The 24937-nt window shown below is 47.7% G+C and overlaps 1 protein-coding gene across 1 annotated transcript in view; it reads right to left on the reverse strand.

Annotated features, from left to right (window-relative positions):
* Positions 1-24937, reverse strand: part of LOC110534787 (tumor suppressor candidate 3) — a 107458-nt gene that overhangs the window by 17804 nt on the left and 64717 nt on the right. Inside the window, exons 7-8 of the mRNA XM_036953987.1 lie at positions 7212-7275; positions 3260-3334 (exon numbers count right to left, since the gene is read on the reverse strand). Coding sequence (XP_036809882.1) covers positions 3260-3334; positions 7212-7275 — 139 coding nt within the window. The remainder of the gene's footprint in view (positions 1-3259; positions 3335-7211; positions 7276-24937) is intronic.

Below are 24937 nucleotides of genomic sequence, written 5' to 3' on the forward strand. Positions count from 1 at the left end.
GTGATTGAACAGTAGTTAGTGACTGTGTGTGTGACTGAACAGTAGTTAGTGACAGTCTATGTGATTGAACAGTAGTTAATGACAGTGTATGTCTATGTGATTGAACAGTAGTTAGTGACTGTGTGTGTGACTGAACAGTAGTTAGTGACAGTGTGTGACTGAGTGATTGAACAGTAGTTAGTGACAGTGTGTGTGACTGAACAGTAGTTAGTGACAGTCTGTGTGACTGAACAGTAGTTAGTGACTGTGTGTGACAAACAGTAGTTAGTGACAGTGTGTGTGACTGAACAGTAGTTAGTGACAGTCTGTATGACTGAACAGTAGTTAGTGACAGTGTGTGTGACTGAACAGTAGTTAGTGACAGTCTGTGTGACTGAACAGTAGTTAGTGACAGTCTGTGTGACTGAACAGTAGTTAATGACAGTGCATGTCTATGTAATTGAACAGTAGTTAGTGACAGTCTGTGTGACTAAACAGTAGTTAGTGACAGTGTGTGTGACTGAACAGTAGTTAGTGACAGTCTGTGTGACTGAACAGTAGTTAGTGACAGTGTGTGTGACTGAACAGTAGTTAGTGACAGTCTGTGTGACTGAACAGTAGTTAGTGACAGTGTGTGTGACTGAACAGTAGTTAGTGACAGTCTGTGTGACTGAACAGTAGTTAGTGACAGTGTGTGTGACTGAACAGTAGTTAGTGACAGTCTGTGTGACTGAACAGTAGTTAGTGACAGTCTGTGTGACTGAACAGTAGTTAGTGACAGTGTGTGTGACTGAACAGTAGTTAGTGACAGTCTGTGTGACTGAACAGTAGTTAGTGACAGTCTGTATGACTGAACAGTAGTTAGTGACAGTCTATGTGATTGAACAGTAGTTAATGACAATGTATGTCTATGTGATTGAACAGTAGTTAGTGACTGTGTGTGTGACTGAACAGTAGTTAGTGACAGTGTGTGTGACTGAACAGTAGTTAGTGACAGTCTGTGTGACTGAACAGTAGTTAGTGACAGTCTGTGTGACTGAACAGTAGTTAGTGACAGTCTATGTGATTGAACAGTAGTTAATGACAGTGTATGTCTATGTGATTGAACAGTAGTTAGTGACAGTGTGTGTGACTGAACAGTAGTTAGTGACAGTCTGTGTGACTAAACAGTAGTTAGTGACAGTCTGTGTGACTAAACAGTAGTTAGTGACAGTGTGTGTGACTGAACAGTAGTTAGTGACAGTGTGTGTGACTGAACAGTAGTTAGTGACAGTGTGTGTGACTGAACAGTAGTTAGTGACAGTGTGTGTGACTGAACAGTAGTTAGTGACAGTCTGTGTGACTGAACAGTAGTTAGTGACAGTCTGTGTGACTGAACAGTAGTTAGTGACAGTGTGTGTGACTGAACAGTAGTTAGTGACAGTCTGTGTGACTGAACAGTAGTTAGTGACAGTGTGTGTGACTGAACAGTAGTTAGTGACAGTCTGTGTGACTGAACAGTAGTTAGTGACAGTCTGTGTGACTGAACAGTAGTTAGTGACAGTGTGTGTGACTGAACAGTAGTTAGTGACAGTGTGTGTGACTGAACAGTAGTTAGTGACAGTCTGTGTGACTGAACAGTAGTTAGTGACAGTCTGTGTGACTGAACAGTAGTTAGTGACAGTGTGTGTGACTGAACAGTAGTTAGTGACAGTCTGTGTGACTGAACAGTAGTTAGTGACAGTCTGTGTGACTGAACAGTAGTTAATGACAGTGCATGTCTATGTAATTGAACAGTAGTTAGTGACAGTGTGTGTGACTGAACAGTAGTTAGTGACAGTGTGTGACTGAGTGATTGAACAGTAGTTAGTGACAGTATGTGACTATGTGATTGAATAGTAGTTAATGACAGTGTGTGACTATGTGATTGAACAGTAGGCTCATTAGGGTGGGCTCCAGTGCTGCTGATCCTGTTATTGATGGTGGCCTTCGTCAGACTGGGGTTAACTGGGTTTGATGGAGCCTCCATTAGCTTTCATTTCACCCAGCAGCTGCCACTGTTTTCACTGTGTGTGTGTTTTCACTGAGCCGCTGCAAGTTGATCAGCCACCGCAATCACACACACATGCTAACAATGGTGGAAGGGTGTGTGTGTGGCTTCCATATTAACACAACATCTGGTTATTTGTGCTTCTGTGTACATACTTGCGATAAAGGTCAGTGATTTTCCTCTAATAGAAATTTGATAAAGCCCTGCATCACTCATTCAGTTTATGTTGCTAAGTGTTTTTAAAGATTTCACTCATTACAGAGAACATTTAAAGATATTATCTAAATCAGTCCTTATAATCGATTTTATTCAATGTGTTCTCGCGCTTAAATAAATCTGATCCCGGACCAGGGAACCGGCAGATCCAACTGTTTCATGTCGTGGCCTGTTTGTTTCATCGTGAGAGCTAATTTAAGCCCTGTTTATAATTTCCCTCATTAGCTACGCAGCTTGGTTTGGGCTGTGCTTTTCAGGATTAGCACGCGAGATCAAAGTTCAGCCAACCTCTGATTCCACCACTGGCCTAAGCCCCATAATAGGAGCATGATCCTAGCGCGCTAATTAGCATTTCAAAGGCTTGTTAGCGGTTGATGCTAAAAGGAATGCTTATGACGGTAACGATGAAAAACTGGCATTTGCCTTTACTTTACATTGTTAAGGGGATAACACACCCCTTTAACCGCCATTTTGTTTTTAGGTTTACTTATCTGGGTCCTGCTCGGTAGAGCAGTTGTGTCTGAACACTCCACACTCAGCAGCTAAAACAGTAGAGTTGAAGAGTGATCGGGTGTCTGATGTCAAAGACCAGGACGTTACCTCACCAATATTTTCAGCGTAACAATTATCAACGGGATGATAGTTTCATGCTGTGTGTGACTGAGTTTTCAGACACACACAAACAAACGCAGGTGACCCAATCACTGACAGCGGAACAAGAGATCCTCTCATTTCCATACAAAGTCCCTGTATACTAACCACAACAATCACACCCCTCATACTACAGAGATTACAACGCAGCAGCGGGACTATTCAACTGCAGTCCTGGAGCCGAGGTAGAAAACCTTCTGGACATTTCCTCCTTCTAATCAGGGACCTGGGACAGCACTGACCAACCACCTGACAGTTCACCAGTTGACTAGCAGGTAGAGAAGGAAAGCAGCAGTACAGCACTTGGGCCCTTGGGGGCCCGGCAGCTGAATGGCCCTGTAATACAGTCCGTGATACAACAACAAACCAGGAGGAATCACTCACTTCTCCTCTTTCCCACATCTCCTTTGGACGTCGCCGCCTCGTTGAGCAGGACCATCCCCATGGTGATGGCGGCATCTGTGGGCAGTTGTCAAGGAAACGGACTAACCACAGTGTGTGTGCTGTAAGTGTATGTTTGTGATAGTGTGCGCGTGCACTGTGTATAACCCAGACAATGTCAATCTTCCAAAAGTCAAAAGTCTATTCAGCTGCAGTGTGTTCTCACTCAGGGTGAGCAGTGAGCCGTTAACTCCAGACTGTGAAAGTAGCGATTACTGAGGGATAAATGGTTAATCAACTCCTCGGCTATTGTAGCTATTGTGCAGGCATTGCTAACGACGGAATAGGAGATGGCTAGAGAACGGAAGGAGAAGAGATGCCGATGGACTACGACGTTAGCTGTGGACAGGGGAGTTGTGTGGACCACCCAGACATAAAGACTCCGGAGCCACAAGGTGGCTGAGGTTCGGACCACTGGATGCACTCCTCTTGACGCCTATTTAGGAAGTTCCATTAGCTCAGCGGGTTAGAGTGTAGTGATGATAAGGCCAGGGTCGTGGGTTTGACTCCCGCATGGGTCACATACCATATACTGAACACTACCTGTCACTTTGGATAGAAGTGTCTGGTATTATGACCAGTAAAGTAAGGAACATGAAATATTAACAAAACAATTTCATTTAAGTGCATTACAGTCATACCTAAAGCAAGTCTAGGCATTTCCTTGTGCACGGGCTCTCATGCATATGGAAATCATGGATCTTTTTGAAAGGCCACTTCCATAACTAAACTAGGCCACCTTCGATGGAACACATCGTGATGTTGAGAGGCTTGACAACAGCATATGTGATTATGCCAACGGGTCCTTGAGAATCAGGCCTGAGACATACACACCTGCGCACGCACACATCGGCTTCTCATCTCCCCAAGCAGTGTGTGAGTGTGAGTCTGTGTGTGGGTGGGTGGGTGGGAGTGGGGGTTGGACAGAGCCAACACGGAGCAAACAAACCATTCTAATTAAAGTGGAATTAAAACTGGAAGAGACTGGAGATAGTACTAATGAAAAAAAGAAGACAACTGCCAGCTGTGTGTGTGTGAGAGAGTCTCAGGCCTCATTCTCAAGGCTGCTGCTCTCAAGCCTTTTAGCATGTGTTCCATTGATTGTGTGTGAGAGCTACAGATAGTGTTTGAATGTGAACCACAGAGAAAGGGTAGAGCATGTGGGTGGAACTGTGTTTTGTGTACAGCTGTGCATCATGTCAGTGTGTTTGTATGGGCCCTTTACAGATGCTGCCTGATGTATGTGTGCCTTTGTGTTTTCACTGGTGTCTATATCCCACATATGTCCCATCCAACCCCCCCCCCCCCCCCCCCCCCCCCCCCCCCAGAATGACACTGTAGGAAACAGTAAGGACTAGAATAACTGTAGGTCTCTACGGCGATACACTATGGACTAGAATGACTGTAGGTCTCTACGGCGATACACTATGGACTAGAATGACTGTAGGTCTCTACGGTGATACACTATGGACTAGAATGACTGTAGGTCTCTACGGCGATACACTATGGACTAGAATGACTGTAGGTCTCTACGGCGATACACTATGGACTAGAATGACGCTAGATACAGTTGAAGTCGGAAGTTTACATACACATTAGTCAAAGTCACAATTCCTGTCATTTAAACCTAGTAAAAATGCCCTGTCTTAGGTCAGTTAGGATCACCACTTTATATTAAGAATGTGAAATGTCAGAATAATAGAGAAAATTATTTATTTCAGATTTTACTTCTTTCATCACATTCCCAGTGGGTCAGAAGTTTACATACACTCAATTAGTATTTGGTAGCATTGCCTTTAAATTGTTTATCTTGGGTCAAACGTGTCAGGTAGCCTTCCACAAGCTTCCCACAATAAGTTGGGTGAATTTTGGCCCATTCCCCCTGACAGAGCTGGTGTAACTGAGTCAGGTTTGTAGACCTCCTTGCTTGCACACGCTTTTTCAGTTCTGTCCACAAATGTTCTATAGGATTGAGGTCAGGGCTTTGTGATGGCCACTCCAATACCTTGACTTTGTTGTCCTTAAGCCATTTTGCCACAACTTTGGTAGTATGCTTGGGGTCACTGTCCATTTGGAAGACCCATTTGCGACCAAGTTATAACTTCCTGACTGATGTCTTGACATGTTGCTTCAATATATTCACAATACCTCATGATGCCATCTATTTTGTGAAGTGCATCAGTCCCTCCTGCAGCAAAGCACCCCCACAACATGATGCTGCCACATCCGTGCTTCACCGTTGGGATGGTGTTCTTTGGATTGCAAGCCTCCCCGTTTTTCCTCTAAACATAACAATGGTCATTATGGCCAAACAGTTCTATTTTTGTTTCATCAAACCAGAGAACATTTCTCCAAAAAGTACGATCTTTGTCCCCATGTGCAGTTGCAAACCGTAGTCTGGCTTTTTTTATGGCGGTTTTGGAGCAGTGGCTTCTTCCTTGCTGAGCGGCCTTTCAGGTTATGTTGATATAGGACTCGTTTGACTGTGGAAATAGATACTTTTGTACCTATTTCCTCCAGCATCTTCACAAGGTCCTTTGCTGTTGTTTTGGGATTGATTTGCACTTTTCGCTCCAAAGTATGTTCATCTCTAGGAGACAGAACGAGTCTCCTTCCTGAGCAGTATGATGGCTGCGTGGTCCCATGGTGTTTACACTTGCGTACTATTGTTTCTACAGATGAACGTTCTACCTTCAGGCGTTTAGAAATTGCTCCCAAGGATGAACCAGACTTGTGGAGGTCTACAATTGTTTTTCCTGAGGTCTTGGCTGATTTCTTTTGGTTTTCCCATGGAGTCAAGCAAAGAAGCACTGAGTTTGAAGGTAGGCCTCCAAATACATCCACAGGTACACCTCCAATTGACTCAAATGATGTCAATTAGCCTATCAGAAGCTTCTAAAGCCATGACATAATTTTCTGAAATTTTCCAAGTTGTTTAAAGGAACAGTGAACTTAGTGTATGTAAACTTCTGACCCACTGGAATTATGATATACTGAATTATAAGTGAAATCATCTGTTTGTAAACAACTGTTAAAAAAAATTACTTGTGTCATGCACAAAGTAGATGTCCTAACCGCCAAAACAATATAGTTTGTTTAACAAGAAATGTGTGGAGTTGGTTAAAAAAACGAGTTTTAATGACTCCAACCTATGTGTATGTAAACTTCCCACTTCAACTGTATGTACTAAGAGCTCGCCACAGGTGTAAAGTTCACACCTGTTTTTCTATGCAGAGGAGATATCACTAGAGGTTTATGTGATTAATACACTATTACGGCCAACTATAAATACAGAGTAAATAGTGTAGTATATGTGATATTATGAAGCTTCAGGATTCGCTTTCCTGTTGGTGTTTAGGTGCAAATGCCTCCTGAATCTGGCTCTAGAATAGGTAGTGAATACAGGCTTCCCATTGGTTGGTCCTCTGTATCATATAGAGGAAGTAGTGAATACAGGCTTCCCATTGGTTAGTCCTCTGTATCATATAGAGGAAGTAGTGAATACAGGCTTCCCATTGGTTAATCCTCTGTATCATATAGAGGAAGTAGTGAATACAGGCTTCCCATTGGTTAGTCCTCTGTATCATATAGATGAAGTAGTGAATACATGCTTCCCATTGGTTAATCCTCTGTATCATATAGAGGAAGTAGTGAATACAGGCTTCCCATTGGTTAGTCCTCTGTATCATATAGAGGAAGTAGTGAATACAGGCTTCCCATTGGTTAGTCCTCTGTATCATATAGAGGAAGTAGTGAATACAGGCTTCCCATTGGTTAGTCCTCTGTATCATACATAGTAGTTATTGAATACAGGCTTCACATTGGTTAATCCTCGATATCATATAGGGGAAGTAGTGAATACAGGCTTCCCATGAGGCATTCGTCTTAAGGATACTGAGCAGCAGGATGATGTGGGACTCAGCTACAAACTGGGCCTGGCTGCTCCCATGGATATAACTCTGAAAAAGAGAGAGGAGGGGAGAACCGGAGAGAGAGGTAGAGAGAGGTATATACAGAGAGAGAGGGAGAGAGAGAACGAGAGAGAGAGAGAGAGAGAGAGAGAGAGAGAGAGAGAGAGAGAGAGAGAGAGAGAGAGAGAGAGAGAGAGAGAGAGAGAGAGAGAGAGAGAGAGAGAGAGAGAGAGAGAGAGAGAGAGAGAGAGAGAGAGAGAGAGAGAGAGAGAGAGAGAGAGAGAGAGAGAGAGAGAGAGAGAGAGAGAGAGAGAGAGAGAAGATAAAATGTTAGTCACAATTGGTCAAAATTCCCTTATTGTGAAAAAACAGGTAGGGGGAGAGATGGAATTGGAGAGACGTACAGCACGTGAGCTATAGACCATGAATGAGAGAGAGGGGGGAAAAGGCCAAGATAAAAAATGTACAAATGAAATGGGTAAAAATTCCCTCACAATGGCCACATATTTCACAACGGTGCTAAACACTCGCTAGCTGTGTGGCTTCAAGATAAGCAATGCCTATTCCCCGTCTTTGACTCTCTCTCTCTCTCTCTCTCTCTCACACACCACTCACCCCAGGAAAACAAACATGGCTTTTCACAGCTCCATGAAAGTCTGGTCTACCTGTTGTCACAAGGTCAAGGCACAACGCATTACTAACTGTGGCCAATCACAACTCTTTACTAACTAACCTTAGCCAATAGGAGGAGAGAATGTACACTACAGTGTACTCAGTTACCAGAAAAGTGTCCTCACACAAGGAGCCTGTGTCTCCACTGATAAGAAAACATATATTTCCTATCCTTGTCCACGGTGTGCGCGTGTGTGTGTTTTTACGAGACAGTGTGGTCAAACTGAGGCCCACCAGCTACACGGTATAGAGGGGGAAAAAGGCATCCCATGTCCCTGTACATACCATCTATCTCCCTACGGCGATACGATTCCACAGGTGGGTGTGTGTGTTTACCAACCACAGTGGCTGTAAATAATTGAATTGCAGACCGTTGGACAGAATCCATTCTGATTCTACTAGAGAACCCAATAGCAGAGAAATGTATATCGTGAGCCCCAGGGAGAATAGCTGAGGGCCTATCGTGAGCACCAGGGAGAATAGCTGAGGGCCTATCGTGAGCCTCAGGGAGAATAGCTGAGGGCCTATCGTGAGCCCCAGGGAGAATAGCTGAGGGCCTATCGTGAGCCCCAGGAAGAATAGCTGAGGGCCTATCGTGAGCACCAGGAAGAATAGCTGAGGGCCTATCGTGAGCCCCAGGGAGAATAGCTGAGGGCATATCGTGAGCACCAGGGAGAATAGCTGAGGGCCTATCGTGAGCCTCAGGGAGAATAGCTGAGGGCCTATCGTGAGCCCCAGGAAGAATAGCTGAGGGCCTATCGTGAGCCCCAGGGAGAATAGCTGAGGGCGTATCGTGAGCACCAGGGAGAATAGCTGAGGGCCTATCGTGAGCCTCAGGGAGAATAGCTGAGGGCCTATCGTGAGCCCCAGGGAGAATAGCTGAGGGCCTATCGTGAGCCCCAGGAAGAATAGCTGAGGGCCTATCGTGAGCACCAGGGAGAATAGCTGAGGGCCTATCGTGAGCACCAGGGAGAATAGCTGAGGGCCTATCGTGAGCACCAGGAAGAATAGCTGAGGGCCTATCGTGAGCCCCAGGGAGAATAGCTGAGGGCATATCGTGAGCACCAGGGAGAATAGCTGAGGGCCTATCGTGAGCCTCAGGGAGAATAGCTGAGGGCCTATCGTGAGCCCCAGGGAGAATAGTTGAGGGCCTATCGTGAGCCCCAGGGAGAATAGCTGAGGGCCTATCGTGAGCCCCAGGGAGAATAGCTGAGGACCTATCGTGAGCCCCAGGGAGAATAGCTGAGGGCCTATCGTGAGCACCAGGGAGAATAGCTGAGGGCCTATCGTGAGCCCCAGGGAGAATAGCTGAGGGCCTATCGTGAGCACCAGGGAGAATAGCTGAGGGCCTATCGTGAGCACCAGGGTGAATAGCTGAAGGCCTATCGTGAGCCCCAGGGAGAATAGCTGAGGGCCTATCGTGAGCACCAGGGAGAATAGCTGAGGGCCTATCGTGAGCACCAGGGAGAATAGCTGAGGGCCTATCGTGAGCCCCAGGGAGAATAGCTGAGGGCCTATCGTGAGCACCAGGGAGAATAGCTGAGGGCCTATCGTGAGCCCCAGGGAGAATAGCTGAGGGCCTATCGTGAGCACCAGGGAGAATAGCTGAGGGCCTATCGTGAGCACCAGGGTGAATAGCTGAGGGCCTATCGTGAGCCCCAGGGAGAATAGCTGAGGGCATATCGTGAGCACCAGGGAGAATAGCTGAGGGCCTATCGTGAGCCTCAGGGTGAATAGCTGAGGGCCTATCGTGAGCACCAGGGAGAATAGCTGAGGGCCTATCGTGAGCCCCAGGGAGAATAGCTGAGGGCCTATCGTGAGCCCCAGGGAGAATAGCTGAGGGCCTATCGTGAGCCCCAGGAAGAATAGCTGAGGGCCTATCGTGAGCACCAGGGAGAATAGCTGAGGGCCTATCGTGAGCCCCAGGGAGAATAGCTGAGGGCCTATCGTGAGCCTCAGGGAGAATAGCTGAGGGCCTATCGTGAGCCCCAGGGAGAATAGTTGAGGGCCTATCGTGAGCCCCAGGGAGAATAGCTGAGGGCCTATCGTGAGCCCCAGGGAGAATAGCTGAGGACCTATCGTGAGCCCCAGGGAGAATAGCTGAGGGCCTATCGTGAGCACCAGGGAGAATAGCTGAGGGCCTATCGTGAGCCCCAGGGAGAATAGCTGAGGGCCTATCGTGAGCACCAGGGAGAATAGCTGAGGGCCTATCGTGAGCACCAGGGTGAATAGCTGAGGGCCTATCGTGAGCCCCAGGGAGAATAGCTGAGGGCCTATCGTGAGCACCAGGGAGAATAGCTGAGGGCCTATCGTGAGCCCCAGGGAGAATAGCTGAGGGCCTATTGTGAGCACCAGGGAGAATAGCTGAGGGCCTATCGTGAGCCCCAGGGAGAATAGCTGAGGGCCTATCGTGAGCACCAGGGAGAATAGCTGAGGGCCTATCGTGAGCACCAGGGTGAATAGCTGAGGGCCTATCGTGAGCCCCAGGGAGAATAGCTGAGGGCATATCGTGAGCACCAGGGAGAATAGCTGAGGGCCTATCGTGAGCCTCAGGGAGAATAGCTGAGGGCCTATCGTGAGCCCCAGGGAGAATAGTTGAGGGCCTATCGTGAGCCCCAGGGAGAATAGCTGAGGGCCTATCGTGAGCCCCAGGGAGAATAGCTGAGGACCTATCGTGAGCCCCAGGGAGAATAGCTGAGGGCCTATCGTGAGCACCAGGGAGAATAGCTGAGGGCCTATCGTGAGCCCCAGGGAGAATAGCTGAGGGCCTATCGTGAGCACCAGGGAGAATAGCTGTGGGCCTATCGTGAGCACCAGGGTGAATAGCTGAAGGCCTATCGTGAGCCCCAGGGAGAATAGCTGAGGGCCTATCGTGAGCACCAGGGAGAATAGCTGAGGGCCTATCGTGAGCACCAGGGAGAATAGCTGAGGGCCTATCGTGAGCCCCAGGGAGAATAGCTGAGGGCCTATCGTGAGCACCAGGGAGAATAGCTGAGGGCCTATCGTGAGCCCCAGGGAGAATAGCTGAGGGCCTATCGTGAGCACCAGGGAGAATAGCTGAGGGCCTATCATGAGCACCAGGGTGAATAGCTGAGGGCCTATCGTGATCCCCAGGGAGAATAGCTGAGGGCATATCGTGAGCACCAGGGAGAATAGCTGAGGGCCTATCGTGAGCCTCAGGGTGAATAGCTGAGGGCCTATCGTGAGCACCAGGGAGAATAGCTGAGGGCCTATCGTGAGCCCCAGGGAGAATAGCTGAGGGCCTATCGTGAGCCCCAGGGAGAATAGCTGAGGGCCTATCGTGAGCCCCAGGAAGAATAGCTGAGGGCCTATCGTGAGCACCAGGGAGAATAGCTGAGGGCCTATCGTGAGCCCCAGGGAGAATAGCTGAGGGCCTATCGTGAGCCTCAGGGAGAATAGCTGAGGGCCTATCGTGAGCCCCAGGGAGAATAGTTGAGGGCCTATCGTGAGCCCCAGGGAGAATAGCTGAGGGCCTATCGTGAGCCCCAGGGAGAATAGCTGAGGACCTATCGTGAGCCCCAGGGAGAATAGCTGAGGGCCTATCGTGAGCACCAGGGAGAATAGCTGAGGGCCTATCGTGAGCCCCAGGAAGAATAGCTGAGGGCCTATCGTGAGCACCAGGGAGAATAGCTGAGGGCCTATCGTGAGCACCAGGGTGAATAGCTGAGGGCCTATCGTGAGCCCCAGGGAGAATAGCTGAGGGCCTATCGTGAGCACCAGGGAGAATAGCTGAGGGCCTATCGTGAGCCCCAGGGAGAATAGCTGAGGGCCTATTGTGAGCACCAGGGAGAATAGCTGAGGGCCTATCGTGAGCCCCAGGGAGAATAGCTGAGGGCCTATCGTGAGCACCAGGGAGAATAGCTGAGGGCCTATCGTGAGCACCAGGGTGAATAGCTGAGGGCCTATCGTGAGCCCCAGGGAGAATAGCTGAGGGCATATCGTGAGCACCAGGGAGAATAGCTGAGGGCCTATCGTGAGCCTCAGGGTGAATAGCTGAGGGCCTATCGTGAGCACCAGGGAGAATAGCTGAGGGCCTATCGTGAGCCCCAGGGAGAATAGCTGAGGGCCTATCGTGAGCCCCAGGGAGAATAGCTGAGGCTTATTCAACAGATAATGGGGACCCAAATAAACTAAACTATCAACGGTTGATAGAAAGAATACATGCAAGACAAATTCCTATGTACTGGTAGGAAAGATGGGCGCACGATAGAATGATGACTGTGTCCTTTGCAGCCAGATACGGCCTCTTTCTATAAAGACACTGTCTCATCATACTATACCTGGTAACATGCTTGCTTTACTTTTATCAGAAGTGAATAAGTATGAATTCCTGAATCTTCAAACCGTATTTCTGGAGAACCAGGAAATGTTGGTTAAGTGTTTTCGCACCCCATTTACTTACCGTTTCCCTTCTAGTACATTAGGTTCTGTTGATAACATAGAAACAGGATGAATTCATTCCATTCACATGGTTGATAACATGGGCCTTTAACAGCCATATAGATACCAGTGTCAGTGCCATTTTGTCCTCATTTGGTCCCTGTGTGTGTGTGTGTGTGTGTGTGTGTGTGTGTGTGTGTGTGTGTGTGTGTGTGTGTGTGTGTGTGTGTGAGAGAAAGAGTGTGTGTGTGCGGGCGCTTGCTGCACTCCTGTCGTATGCGTGTGAGTGAGTCATCCATTCCCCCGTATCTCCGCTAGGCTACGTAACACGTGTGGGTTTCAGCCGCACCGTGTCTGCATAGTGTGGGCTGGCGGTCGGTCGTCATGATGGCCCTCCTGAGGGACTCCAGCATCTTACTAGCTACCACAGGATCGCTAAACACAGGTTTACCATGATAATAATAATAATAATAACAACAATAACAATAAACCACAGAATTTATAACACGCTTTTCATAGAAAAACAATCTCAAAGTGGAGTGCATAATGCATAATGATGGTGATGAACATGACGAGGGGAGAGCCAGATGCCTCTCTGTTTTGTGTGTGTGTGTGTGTGTGTGTGTGTGTGTGTGTAGTACAAGAATTCATGCCAGCGTAGTCAAGTGAAGTGGGCCGCCAACTTCGTCTGAAAATATAACAGCGGCTGTCGTCATTCCGGTTGCTAGGACGCAAGCACAACCCAGAAATACACAGAGTACAATCTGCATACACCCCTCAGAGTGGAGAAACCCTGAAACCATATACAGCACCTAGCTTCACCAAATCACATCATCACTGTCAACTTGTTGTCATTCAGCTCTCCCAGAACACGCCTACACCGACACTGCCGACATGTGACACGGTAAGAAGAACACGCGTGCTTCACGGCAGGTCCAAAACAACATGCGGAAATAGCAGGGAATATCATCCTGTGTATTGCCAGAGGCGCTGAGAAAAACCTCTAGGTTTCTGTGTAGTCCATCTCTTCCGTTCTATCTCACCAACCTGGCAAACCAGAGCCAGTGCAGAGCCCTGAGGAGGAGAGGAGTATATTAGAGAACTGAGGAGAGGAGTACAGTAGAGGACTGAGGAGAGGAGTATAGTAGAGAACTGAGGAGAGGAGTATAGTAGAGAACTGAGGAGAGGAGAGGAATATAGTAGAGAACTGAAGAGAGGAGTATAGAAGAGAACTGAGGAGAGGAATATAGTAGAGAACTGAAGAGAGGAGTATAGAAGAGAACTGAGGAGAGGAATATAGTAGAGAACTGAAGAGAGGAGTATAGAAGAGAACTGAGGAGAGGAGAGGAGTAGAGAACTGAGGAGAGGAGTATAGAAGAGAACTGAGGAAAGGAGTATAGTAGAGAACTGAGGAGAGGAGTATAGTAGAGAACTGAGGAGAGGAGTATAGTAGAGAACTGAGGAGAGGAATATAGTAGAGAACTGAGGAGAGGAGTATAGTAGAGAACTGAGGAGAGGAATATAGTAGAGAACTGAGGAGAGGAGTATAGAAGAGAACTGAGGAGAGGAGTATAGAAGAGAACTGAGGAGAGGAGTATAGTAGAGAACTGAGGAGAGGAGTATAGTAGAGAACTGAGGAGAGGAGTATAGAAGAGAACTGAGGAGAGGAGTATAGAAGAGAACTGAGGAGAGGAGTATAGAAGAGAACTGAGGAGAGGAGTATAGTAGAGAACTGAGGAGAGGAGTATAGAAGAGAACTGAGGAGAGGAGTATAGTAGAGAACTGAGGAGAGGAGTATAGAAGAGAACTGAAGAGAGGAGTATAGTAGAGAACTGAGGAGAGGAGTATAGAAGAGAACTGAAGAGAGGAGTATAGAAGAGAACTGAGGAGAGGATTATAGTAGAGACCTGATGAGAGGAGTATAGAAGAGAACTGAGGAGAGGAGAGGAGTATAGTAGAGAACTGAGGAGAGGAGTATATTAGAGAACTGAGGAGAGGAGTATAGTAGAGAACTGAGGAGAGGAGTATAGAAGAGAACTGAGGAGAGGAGTATAGAAGAGAACTGAGGAGAGGAGTATAGTAGAGAACTGAGGAGAGGAGTATAGAAGAGAACTGAGGAGAGGAGTATAGTAGAGAACTGAGGAGAGGTGTATAGTAGAGAACTGAGGAGAGGAGAGGAATATATTAGAGAACTGAGGAGAGGAATATAGTAGAGAACTGAAGAGAGGAGAGGAATATAGTAGAGAACTGAGGAGAGGAGTATAGTAGAGAACTGAGGAGAGGAGTATAGAAGAGAACTGAGGAGAGGAATATAGTAGAGAACTGAGGAGAGGAGTATAGTAGAGAACTGAGGAGAGGAGTATAGAAGAGAACTGAGGAGAGGAGTATAGTAGAGAACTGAGGAGAGGAGTATAGAAGAGAACTGAGGAGAGGAGTATAGTAGAGAACTGATGAGAGGAGTATAGAAGAGAACTGAGGAGAGGAGTATAGTAGAGAACTGAGGAGAGGAGTATAGAAAATAACTGAGGAGAGGAGTATAGAAGAGAACTGAAGAGAAGAGTATAGAAGAGAACTGAGGAGAGGAGAGGAGTAGAGAACTGAGGAGAGGAGTATAGAAGAGAACTGAGGAGAGGAGTATAGTAGAGAACTGAGGAGAGGAGTATAGTAGAGAACTGAGGAGAGGAATATAGTAGAGAACTGAGGAGAGGAATATAGTAGAGAACTGAGGAGAGGATTATAGTAGAGACCTGATGAGAGGAGTATAGTAGAGAACTGAGGAGAGGAGAGGAGTATAGTAGAGAACTGAGGAGAGGAGTATATTAGAGAACTGAGGAGAGGAATATAGTAGAGAACTGAGGAGAGGAGTATATTAGAGAACTGAGGAGAGGAGTATAGTAGAGAACTGAGGAGAGGAATATAGTAGAGAACTGAGGAGAGGAATATAGTAGAGAACTGAGGAGAGGATTATAGTAGAGACCTGATGAGAGGAGTATAGTAGAGAACTGAGGAGAGGAGAGGAGTATAGTAGAGAACTGAGGAGAGGAGTATATTAGAGAACTGAGGAGAGGAATATAGTAGAGAACTGAGGAGAGGAGTATATTAGAGAACTGAGGAGAGGAGTATAGTAGAGAACTGAGGAGAGGAGAGGAGTATATTAGAGAACTGAGGAGAGGAGTATAGTAGAGAACTGAGGAGAGGAGTATATTAGAGAACTGAGGAGAGGAGTATAGCAGAGAACTGAGGAGAGGAATATAGTAGAGAACTGAGGAGAGGAGTATAGTAGAGAACTGAGGAGAGGAATATAGTAGAGAACTGAGGAGAGGAGAGGAATATATTAGAGAACTGAGGAGAGGAATATATTAGAGAACTGAGGAGAGGAATATAGTAGAGAACTGAGGAGAGGAGAGGAATAAATTAGAGAACTGAGGAGAGGAGTATATTAGAGAACTGAGGAGAGGAATATAGTAGAGAACTGAGGAGAGGAGAGGAGTATATTAGAGAACTGAGGAAAGGAGTACAGTAGAGAACTGAGGAGAAGAGTATAGTAGAGAACTGAGGAGAGGAATATAGTAGAGAACTGAGGAGAGGAGTATATTAGAGAACTGAAGAGAGGAGAGGAGTATATTAGAGAACTGAGGAAAGGAGTACAGTAGAGAACTGAGGAGAGGAGAGGAGTATATTAGAGAACTGAGGAGAGGAGTACATTAGAGAACTGATGAGAGGAGAAGAGTATATTAGAGAACTGAGGAAAGGAGTACAGTAGAGAACTGAGGAGAGGAGTATAGTAGAGAACTGAGGAGAGGAATATAGTAGAGAACTGAGGAGAGGAGTATATTAGAGAACTGAGGAGAGGAATATATTAGAGAACTGAGGAGAGGAATATAGTAGAGAACTGAGGAGAGGAATATAGTAGAGAACTGAGGAGAGGAGAGGCATATATTAGAGAACTGAGGAGAGGAATATAGTAGAGAACTGAAGAGAGGAGAGGAATATAGTAGAGAACTGAGGAGAGGAGAGGAATATATTAGAGAACTGAGGAGAGGAATATATTAGAGAACTGAGGAGAGGAATATAGTAGAGAACTGAGGAGAGGAATATAGTAGAGAACTGAGGAGAGGAGAGGAATATAGTAGAGAACTGAGGAGAGGAGAGGAGTATATCAGAGAACTGAGGAGAAGAGTATAGTAGAGAACTGAGGAGAGGAGAGGAGTATATTAGAGAACTGAGGAAAGGAGTACAGTAGAGAACTGAGGAGAGGAGAGGAGTATATTAGAGAACTGAGGAGAGGAGTACATTAGAGAACTGATGAGAGGAGAGGAGTATATTAGAGAACTGAGGAAAGGAGTATAGTAGAGAACTGAGGAGAGGAATATAGTAGAGAACTGAGGAGAGGAGTATATTAGAGAACTGAGGAGAGGAGTATATTAGAGAACTGAGGAGAGGAATATATTAGAGAACTGAGGAGAGGAATATAGTAGAGAACTGAGGAGAGGAATATAGTAGAGAACTGAGGAGAGGAGAGGAATATATTAGAGAACTGAGGAGAGGAATATAGTAGAGAACTGAAGAGAGGAGAGGAATATAGTAGAGAACTGAGGAGAGGAGAGGAATATATTAGAGAACTGAGGAGAGGAATATATTAGAGAACTGAGGAGAGGAATATAGTAGAGAACTGAGGAGAGGAATATAGTAGAGAACTGAGGAGAGGAATATAGTAGAGAACTGAGGAGAGGAGAGGAATATAGTAGAGAACTGAGGAGAGGAGAGGAGTATATCAGAGAACTGAGGAGAGAAATATAGTAGAGAACTGAAGAGACGAATATAGTAGAGAACTGAGGAGAGGAATATAGTAGAGAACTGAGGAGAGGAGAGGAATATATTAGAGAACTGAGGAGAGGAATATAGTAGAGAACTGAGGAGAGGAGTGGAGTATATTAGAGAACTGAGGAAAGGAGTACAGTAGAGAACTGAGGAGAGGAGTATATTAGAGAACTGAGGAGAGGAGTATAGTAGAGAACTGAGGAGAAGAGTATAGTAGAGAACTGAGGAGAGGAGTATAGTAGAGAACTGAGGAGAGGAGAGGAGTATATTAGAGAACTGAGGAGAGGAGTATATTAGAGAACTGAGGAGAGTAATATAGTAGAGAACTGAGGAGAGGAGTATAGTAGAGAACTGAGGAGAGGGAGAGGAGAGAGAAGAGAAGGAGGAGGGAGAGGAGGGAGAAGATATTTCCTCGTTTGGAAGGACAAAACGCTGAATGTATTTTCCTAAATAAGAGAGAATATAAGTGAAAGGGTCTGGGCAACATTATCTCAGGAACTCATTAGAATAAAGAGATTTGGAGGAGAGGATAGGAGAGGAGGAGGAAATTATGGATGTGGAGAGTGTGCGATGGACGAGAGCGAGTGATTACCAATTCTGGAGAGTGAGTCTCCCTCTTCTCCCTTTGCCCTCTCTTTCTCTCTCTCTTTCTAGTTCTCTCCATCCCGACAGGCCCTTGTGCTGTGAATGCAGCACTCTGTAATGGAACCATGTGTCTGGAGGGGGCCTGCATTCATCTCTCTCTCTCGCCCCCCACCCCTCTCTCTCTCACAACCCCCCCCCCCCTCTCGCTTTCTCTCTCACTCCCCTCTCTCTCACACACTCCCTCCTCTCTCTCTCACACTCCCTCCTCTCTCTCTCTCACACTCCCTCCTCTCTCTCTCTCACACTCCCTCCTCTCTCTCTCTCTCTCTCTCTCTCTCTCACACCCCCCCCCCCCCTCTCTCTCTCTCCCCAAACAGCAGTCTGCCGGTGAAAAATGAAGAGATGAGCCTGCCCAGAGTCTGTCTGGCTCTGATGTTGGTGGAGAGGTTAACCTGTTCACCTCTAAACACACACACCACAGTAGGTGGATTAATGGGAGGGTAAGGGAGGGAATGTAAAATTATAATGACCTTTTGACCACCAAACACCCCTTGAGCAACTGGAAATGGGAGTCATAATATGCAGATGGAAGAGTATGCAGGTGTATTATGAGTGAGTGAGTGAGTGTGTGTGTGTGTGTGTGTGTGTGTGTGTGTGTGAGTATGCTTTGGGGCCTCAGATCTACCTGCCTCCATCACTTTTCCAGTGAGTAGAGACACTGAGTGTGTGTATGTACACCTCATTTGGCCCATAGGGAATGTCTCCACACCAACTAAACAACAATGCATGATTCTTACTCTGGTTATCTCACTACATTTCAGTAGAGATTTCCACTCATTGCACTTTCAAAATTGCTTTGGCTTTTCCAACTAGAGAAACTAATGGAGAGAATTTGTCAAACAGAATTTATGTTGATGATTTCTCATCAGAGAAAACCCATCTGGGCGATAAGCAACCTGATAACATCGTCTTCTCACGCGATCGGCACGCCCAATAAAATATTACTCATCCCGTTTTCTCAATTCATTTCCCCCATTTTCCCACTTGGATGGCCCCGGTTAATCTCATTCTCAATCAAGGAAAACAACAGAATCAGAACAGCACCCCTGTCGCTCCCGAGTCCCAACTCCTGACTCTTAGTCCCAGAAATACAGGCTGAACGCTGGCGTGGTCTGGACACATAAATCAGAATTGCAGAGCGTGGGACGGCGGGTTGAAAAACCCGCACGGACGCATCCAATTAATCTGATGGATTAGGTTTTGTTCCCCCAATTCATTAGAGGGAATATTCCTCTCCGTCTGGGATTAAAGAGCCGCGCCTCATTGGCTGCCGACGGCTTTAAGATGAATGCAATAACAACTTAGAGTAAACACTCCATACCTACACACCTTTACATAGAACGGAAGCTTACATTAGCTTCACATCTACAATGTCTACAAAGGGTCAATGACATGTGAAATAGGTTCCCAAAGAGGTCAATAACTAAAAGACACATATACACTGAGTGTAGAAAACATTAGGAACTAATATTGAGTTGCACCCTCCTTTTTGCCCTCAGAACAGCTTCGATTGGTCGGGGCAGGGACTCTACAAGGTGTCGAAAGCCTTCCACTGGGATGCTGGGCCATGTTGACTCCAATGCTTCACACAGTTGTGTCAAGTTGGCTGGATGTCCTTTGGGTGATGGACCATTCTGGATATGCACAGGAAACTGTTGAGTGTGTTAAACCCAGCAGCATTGCAGTTCTTGACACACTCAAAACTGGCACCTGCTACCGTACCCCGGTCAAAGGCACTTAAATCTGTTGTCTTGCCTGTTCACCCTCTGAATGACACACATACACAATCCATGTCTCAAGGCTTAAAAATCATTCTTTAACCCGTCTCCTCCCCTTCATCTTCACGAGTGGTCACCAACTGGTCGATCGCGATAGACTGGTCGATCTCCAAGGCATTCCTAGTCCATGGACAAACATTTCTGTAAAAAACGCACCGATAAAGCCTTGTGTCCTATTTTTTATTTATTGGTCACGGGCTGTTGGCGGTAGGCGCACCGGATTCAGCTGCCCTGCACGCCGGGTAGGTGACGTGTTTCCATTTTCAGCCTTTTCATATGTTTTAAAGGTGCAAACTCTGCCTTCCCAGGGGGTGCAAATCAAGTGCACCATAGGCCTACCACTGGCCAATCGGATGGCTCAGATTAGCATGTCTGCAGTAACTAGGCAGGTGTGAAATAAATCTACAGCAAAGTTGATACTGTGAGACTTCTAAACTTTTAAAACCATGACGAATGAGTCAACGAATACAGCAAAGAGTTGCTGTTTTTATGAGTGAGTTCATGTTCAAGTTCTCACTCAGCACTGTCAACACTTTTATACTACATAAAATGTGCTTTCTTCCTACTTCCACTTGCCCTACAACCAGCACTGCAGCAGTAATGAATGAGTGGGAAAGTGGAATGGAAAGGCTTGTGTTGTTATTATTATTAGCGGCTTGGGTATTTTTTCCATATTGAGGAAAAAGTCACTTCCTCTGTTCAAAGGAGTAACAACATGAATTTGTGCATGAGGCAGATATAATGCGGTGCGACTGAAGTTTGGATGACGATGTCCCTTTTTGGTCAGTGTCAGAGGAGGAAGGGGAGAGCCTGACCATCAGATGGATGACGGTGTCCCTTTTTGGTCAGTGTCAGAGGAGGAAGGGGAGAGCCTGACCATCAGATGGATGACAGTGTCCCTTTTTGGTCAGAGGAGGAAGGGGAGAGCCTGACCATCAGATGGATGACAGTGTCCCTTTTTGGTCAGAAGAGGAAGGGGAGAGCCTGACCATCAGATGGATGACAGTGTCCCTTTTTGGTCAGAGGAGGAAGGGGAGAGCCTGACCATCAGATGGATGACAGTGTCCCTTTTTGGTCAGAGGAGGAAGGGGAGAGCTTGACCATCAGATGGATGACGGTGTCCCTTTTTGGTCAGTGTCAGAGGAGGAAGGGGAGAGCCTGGCCATCAGATGGATGACAGTGTCCCTTTTTGGTCAGTGTCAGAGGAGGAAGGGGAGAGCCTGACCATCAGATGGATGACAGTGTCCCTTTTTGGTCAGTGTCAGAGGAGGAAGGGGAGAGCCTGACCATCAGATGGATGACGGTGTCCCTTTTGGTCAGTGTCAGAGGAGGAAGGGGAGAGCCTGACCATCAGATGGATGACGGTGTCCCTTTTTGGTCAGTGTCAGAAGAGGAAGGGGAGAGCCTGACCATCAGATGGATAACAGTGTCCCTTTTTGGTCAGTGTCAGAGGAAGAAGGGGAGAGCCTGACCATCAGATGGATGACAGTGTCCCTTTTTGGTCAGTGTCAGAGGAGGAAGGGGAGAGCCTGACCATCAGATGGATGACAGTGTCCCTTTTTGGTCAGTGTCAGAGGAGGAAGGGGAGAGCCTGACCATCAGATGGATGACAGTGTCCCTTTTTGGTCAGTGTCAGAAGAGGAAGGGGAAAGCCTGACCATCAGATGGATGACGGTGTCCCTTTTTGGTCAGTGTCAGAAGAGGAAGGGGAGAGCCTGACCATCAGATGGATGACGGTGTCCCTTTTTGGTCAGTGTCAGAGGAGGAAGGGGAGAGCCTGACCATCAGATGGATGACAGTGTCCCTTTTTGGTCAGAGGAGGAAGGGGAGAGCCTGACCATCAGATGGATGACGGTGTCCCTTTTTGGTCAGTGTCAGAGGAGGAAGGGGAGAGCCTGACCATCAGATGGATGACAGTGTCCCTTTTTGGTCAGTGTCAGAGGAGGAAGGGGAGAGCCTGACCATCAGATGGATGACGGTGTCCCTTTTTGGTCAGTGTCAGAGGAGGAAGGCGAGAGCCTGAACATCAGATGGATGAAAGTGTCCCTTTTTGGTCAGTGTCAGAGGAGGAAGGGGAGAGCCTGACCATCAGATGGATGACGGTGTCCCTTTTTGGTCAGTGTCAGAGGAGGAAGGGGAGAGCCTGACCATCAGATGGATGACGGTGTCCCTTTTTGGTCAGTGTCAGAGGAGGAAGGGGAGAGCCTGACCATCAGATGGATGACAGTGTCCCTTTTTGGTCAGAGGAGGAAGGGGAGAGCCTGACCATCAGATGGATGACAGTGTCCCTTTTTGGTCAGAAGAGGAAGGGGAGAGCCTGACCATCAGATGGATGACAGTGTCCCTTTTTGGTCAGAGGAGGAAGGGGAGAGCCTGACCATCAGATGGATGACAGTGTCCCTTTTTGGTCAGAGGAGGAAGGGGAGAGCTTGACCATCAGATGGATGACGGTGTCCCTTTTTGGTCAGTGTCAGAGGAGGAAGGGGAGAGCCTGGCCATCAGATGGATGACAGTGTCCCTTTTTGGTCAGTGTCAGAGGAGGAGGGGGAGAGCCTGACCATCAGATGGATGACAGTGTCCCTTTTTGGTCAGTGTCAGAGGAGGAAGGGGAGAGCCTGACCATCAGATGGATGACGGTGTCCCTTTTGGTCAGTGTCAGAGGAGGAAGGGGAGAGCCTGACCATCAGATGGATGACGGTGTCCCTTTTTGGTCAGTGTCAGAAGAGGAAGGGGAGAGCCTGACCATCAGATGGATAACAGTGTCCCTTTTTGGTCAGTGTCAGAGGAAGAAGGGGAGAGCCTGACCATCAGATGGATGACAGTGTCCCTTTTTGGTCAGTGTCAGAGGAGGAAGGGGAGAGCCTGACCATCAGATGGATGACAGTGTCCCTTTTTGGTCAGTATCAGAAGAGGAAGGGGAAAGCCTGACCATCAGATGGATGACGGTGTCCCTTTTTGGTCAGTGTCAGAAGAGGAAGGGGAGAGCCTGACCATCAGATGGATGACGGTGTCCCTTTTTGGTCAGTGTCAGAGGAGGAAGGGGAGAGCCTGACCATCAGATGGATGACAGTGTCCCTTTTTGGTCAGAGGAGGAAGGGGAGAGCCTGACCATCAGATGGATGACGGTGTCCCTTTTTGGTCAGTGTCAGAGGAGGAAGGGGAGAGCCTGACCATCAGATGGATGACAGTGTCCCTTTTTGGTCAGTGTCAGAGGAGGAAGGGGAGAGCCTGACCATCAGATGGATGACGGTGTCACTTTTTGGTCAGTGTCAGAGGAGGAAGGGGAGAGCCTGAACATCAGATGGATGAAAGTGTCCCTTTTTGGTCAGTGTCAGAGGAGGAAGGGGAGAGCCTGACCATCAGATGGATGACGGTGTCCCTTTTTGGTCAGTGTCAGAGGAGGAAGGGGAGAGCCTGACCATCAGATGGATGACGGTGTCCCTTTTTGGTCAGTGTCAGAGGAGGAAGGGGAGAGCCTGACCATCAGATGGATGACAGTGTCCCTTTTTGGTCAGTGTCAGAGGAGGAAGGGGAGAGCCTGACCATCAGATGGATGACAGTGTCCCTTTTTGGTCAGTGTCAGAGGAGGAAGGGGAGAGCCTGACCATCAGATGGATAACAGTGTCCCTTTTTGGTCAGTGTCAGAGGAGGAAGGGGAGAGCCTGACCATCAGATGGATAACAGTGTCCCTTTTTGGTCAGTGTCAGAGGAGGAAGGGGAGAGCCTGACCATCAGATGGATGACGGTGTCCCTTTTTGGTCAGTGTCAGAGGAGGAAGGGGAGAGCCTGACCATCAGATGGATGACAGTGTCCCTTTTTGGTCAGTGTCAGAGGAGGAAGGGGAGAGCCTGACCATCAGATGGATGACAGTGTCCCTTTTTTGTCAGTGTCAGAGGAAGAAGGGGAGAGCCTGACCATCAGATGGATGACAGTGTCCCTTTTTGGTCAGAGGAGGAAGGGGAGAGCCTGACCATCAGATGGATGACAGTGTCCCTTTTTGGTCAGTGTCAGAGGAGGAGGGGGAGAGCCTGACCATCAGATGAATGACGGTGTCCCTTTTTGGTCAGTGTCAGAGGAGGAAGGGGAGAGCCTGACCATCAGATGGATGACAGTGTCCCTTTTTGGTCAGTGTCAGAGGAAGAAGGGGAGAGCCTGACCATCAGATGGATGACAGTGTCCCTTTTTGGTCAGTGTCAGAGGAGGAAGGGGAGAGCCTGACCATCAGATGGATGACAGTGTCCCTTTTTGGTCAGTGTCAGAGGAGGAAGGGGAGAGCCTGACCATCAGATGAATGACGGTGTCCCTTTTTGGTCAGTGTCAGAGGAGGAAGGGGAGAGCCTGACCATCAGATGGATGACGGTGTCCCTTTTTGGTCAGAGGAGGAAGGGGAGAGCCTGACCATCAGATGGATGACGGTGTCCCTTTTTGGTCAGTGTCAGAGGAGGAAGGGGAGAGCCTGACCATCAGATGGATGACGATGTCCCTTTTTGGTCAGTGTCAGAGGAGGAAGGGGAGAGCCTGACCATCAGATGAATGACAGTGTCCCTTTTTGGTCAGTGTCAGAGGAGGAAGGGGAGAGCCTGACCATCAGATGGATGACAGTGTCCCTTTTTGGTCAGTGTCAGAGGAGGAAGGGGAGAGCCTGACCATCAGATGGATGACAGTGTCCCTTTTTGGTCAGTGTCAGAGGAGGAAGGGGAGAGCCTGACCATCAGATGGATGACAGTGTCCCTTTTTGGTCAGAGGAGGAAGAGGAGAGCCTGACCATCAGATGGATGACAGTGTCCCTTTTTGGTCAGTGTCAGAGGAGGAAGGGGAGAGCCTGACCATCAGATGGATGACAGTGTCCCTTTTTGGTCAGTGTCAGAGGAGGAAGGGGAGAGCCTGACCATCAGATGGATGACGGTGTCCCTTTTTGGTCAGTGTCAGAGGAGGAAGGGGAGAGCCTGACCATCAGATGGATGACAGTGTCCCTTTTTGGTCAGTGTCAGAGGAGGAAGGGGAGAGCCTGACCATCAGATGGATGACAGTGTCCCTTTTTGGTCAGTGTCAGAGGAGGAAGGGGAGAGCCTGACCATCAGATGGATGACGGTGTCCCTTTTTGGTCAGTGTCAGAGGAGGAAGGGGAGAGCCTGACCATCAGATGGATGACAGTGTCCCTTTTTGGTCAGTGTCAGAGGAGGAAGGGGAGAGCCTGACCATCAGATGGATGACGGTGTCCCTTTTTGGTCAGAGGAGGAAGAGGAGAGCCTGACCATCAGATGGATGACAGTGTCCCTTTTTGGTCAGAAGAGGAGGAAGGGGAGAGCCTGACCATCAGATGAATGACGGTGTCCCTTTTTGGTCAGTGTCAGAGGAGGAAGGGGAGAGCCTGACCATCAGATGCAGGTACC

The sequence above is a fragment of the Oncorhynchus mykiss genome, chromosome 19 (genome assembly GCF_013265735.2).
Source record: "Oncorhynchus mykiss isolate Arlee chromosome 19, USDA_OmykA_1.1, whole genome shotgun sequence".
Taxonomy (NCBI): Eukaryota; Metazoa; Chordata; class Actinopteri; order Salmoniformes; family Salmonidae; genus Oncorhynchus; species Oncorhynchus mykiss.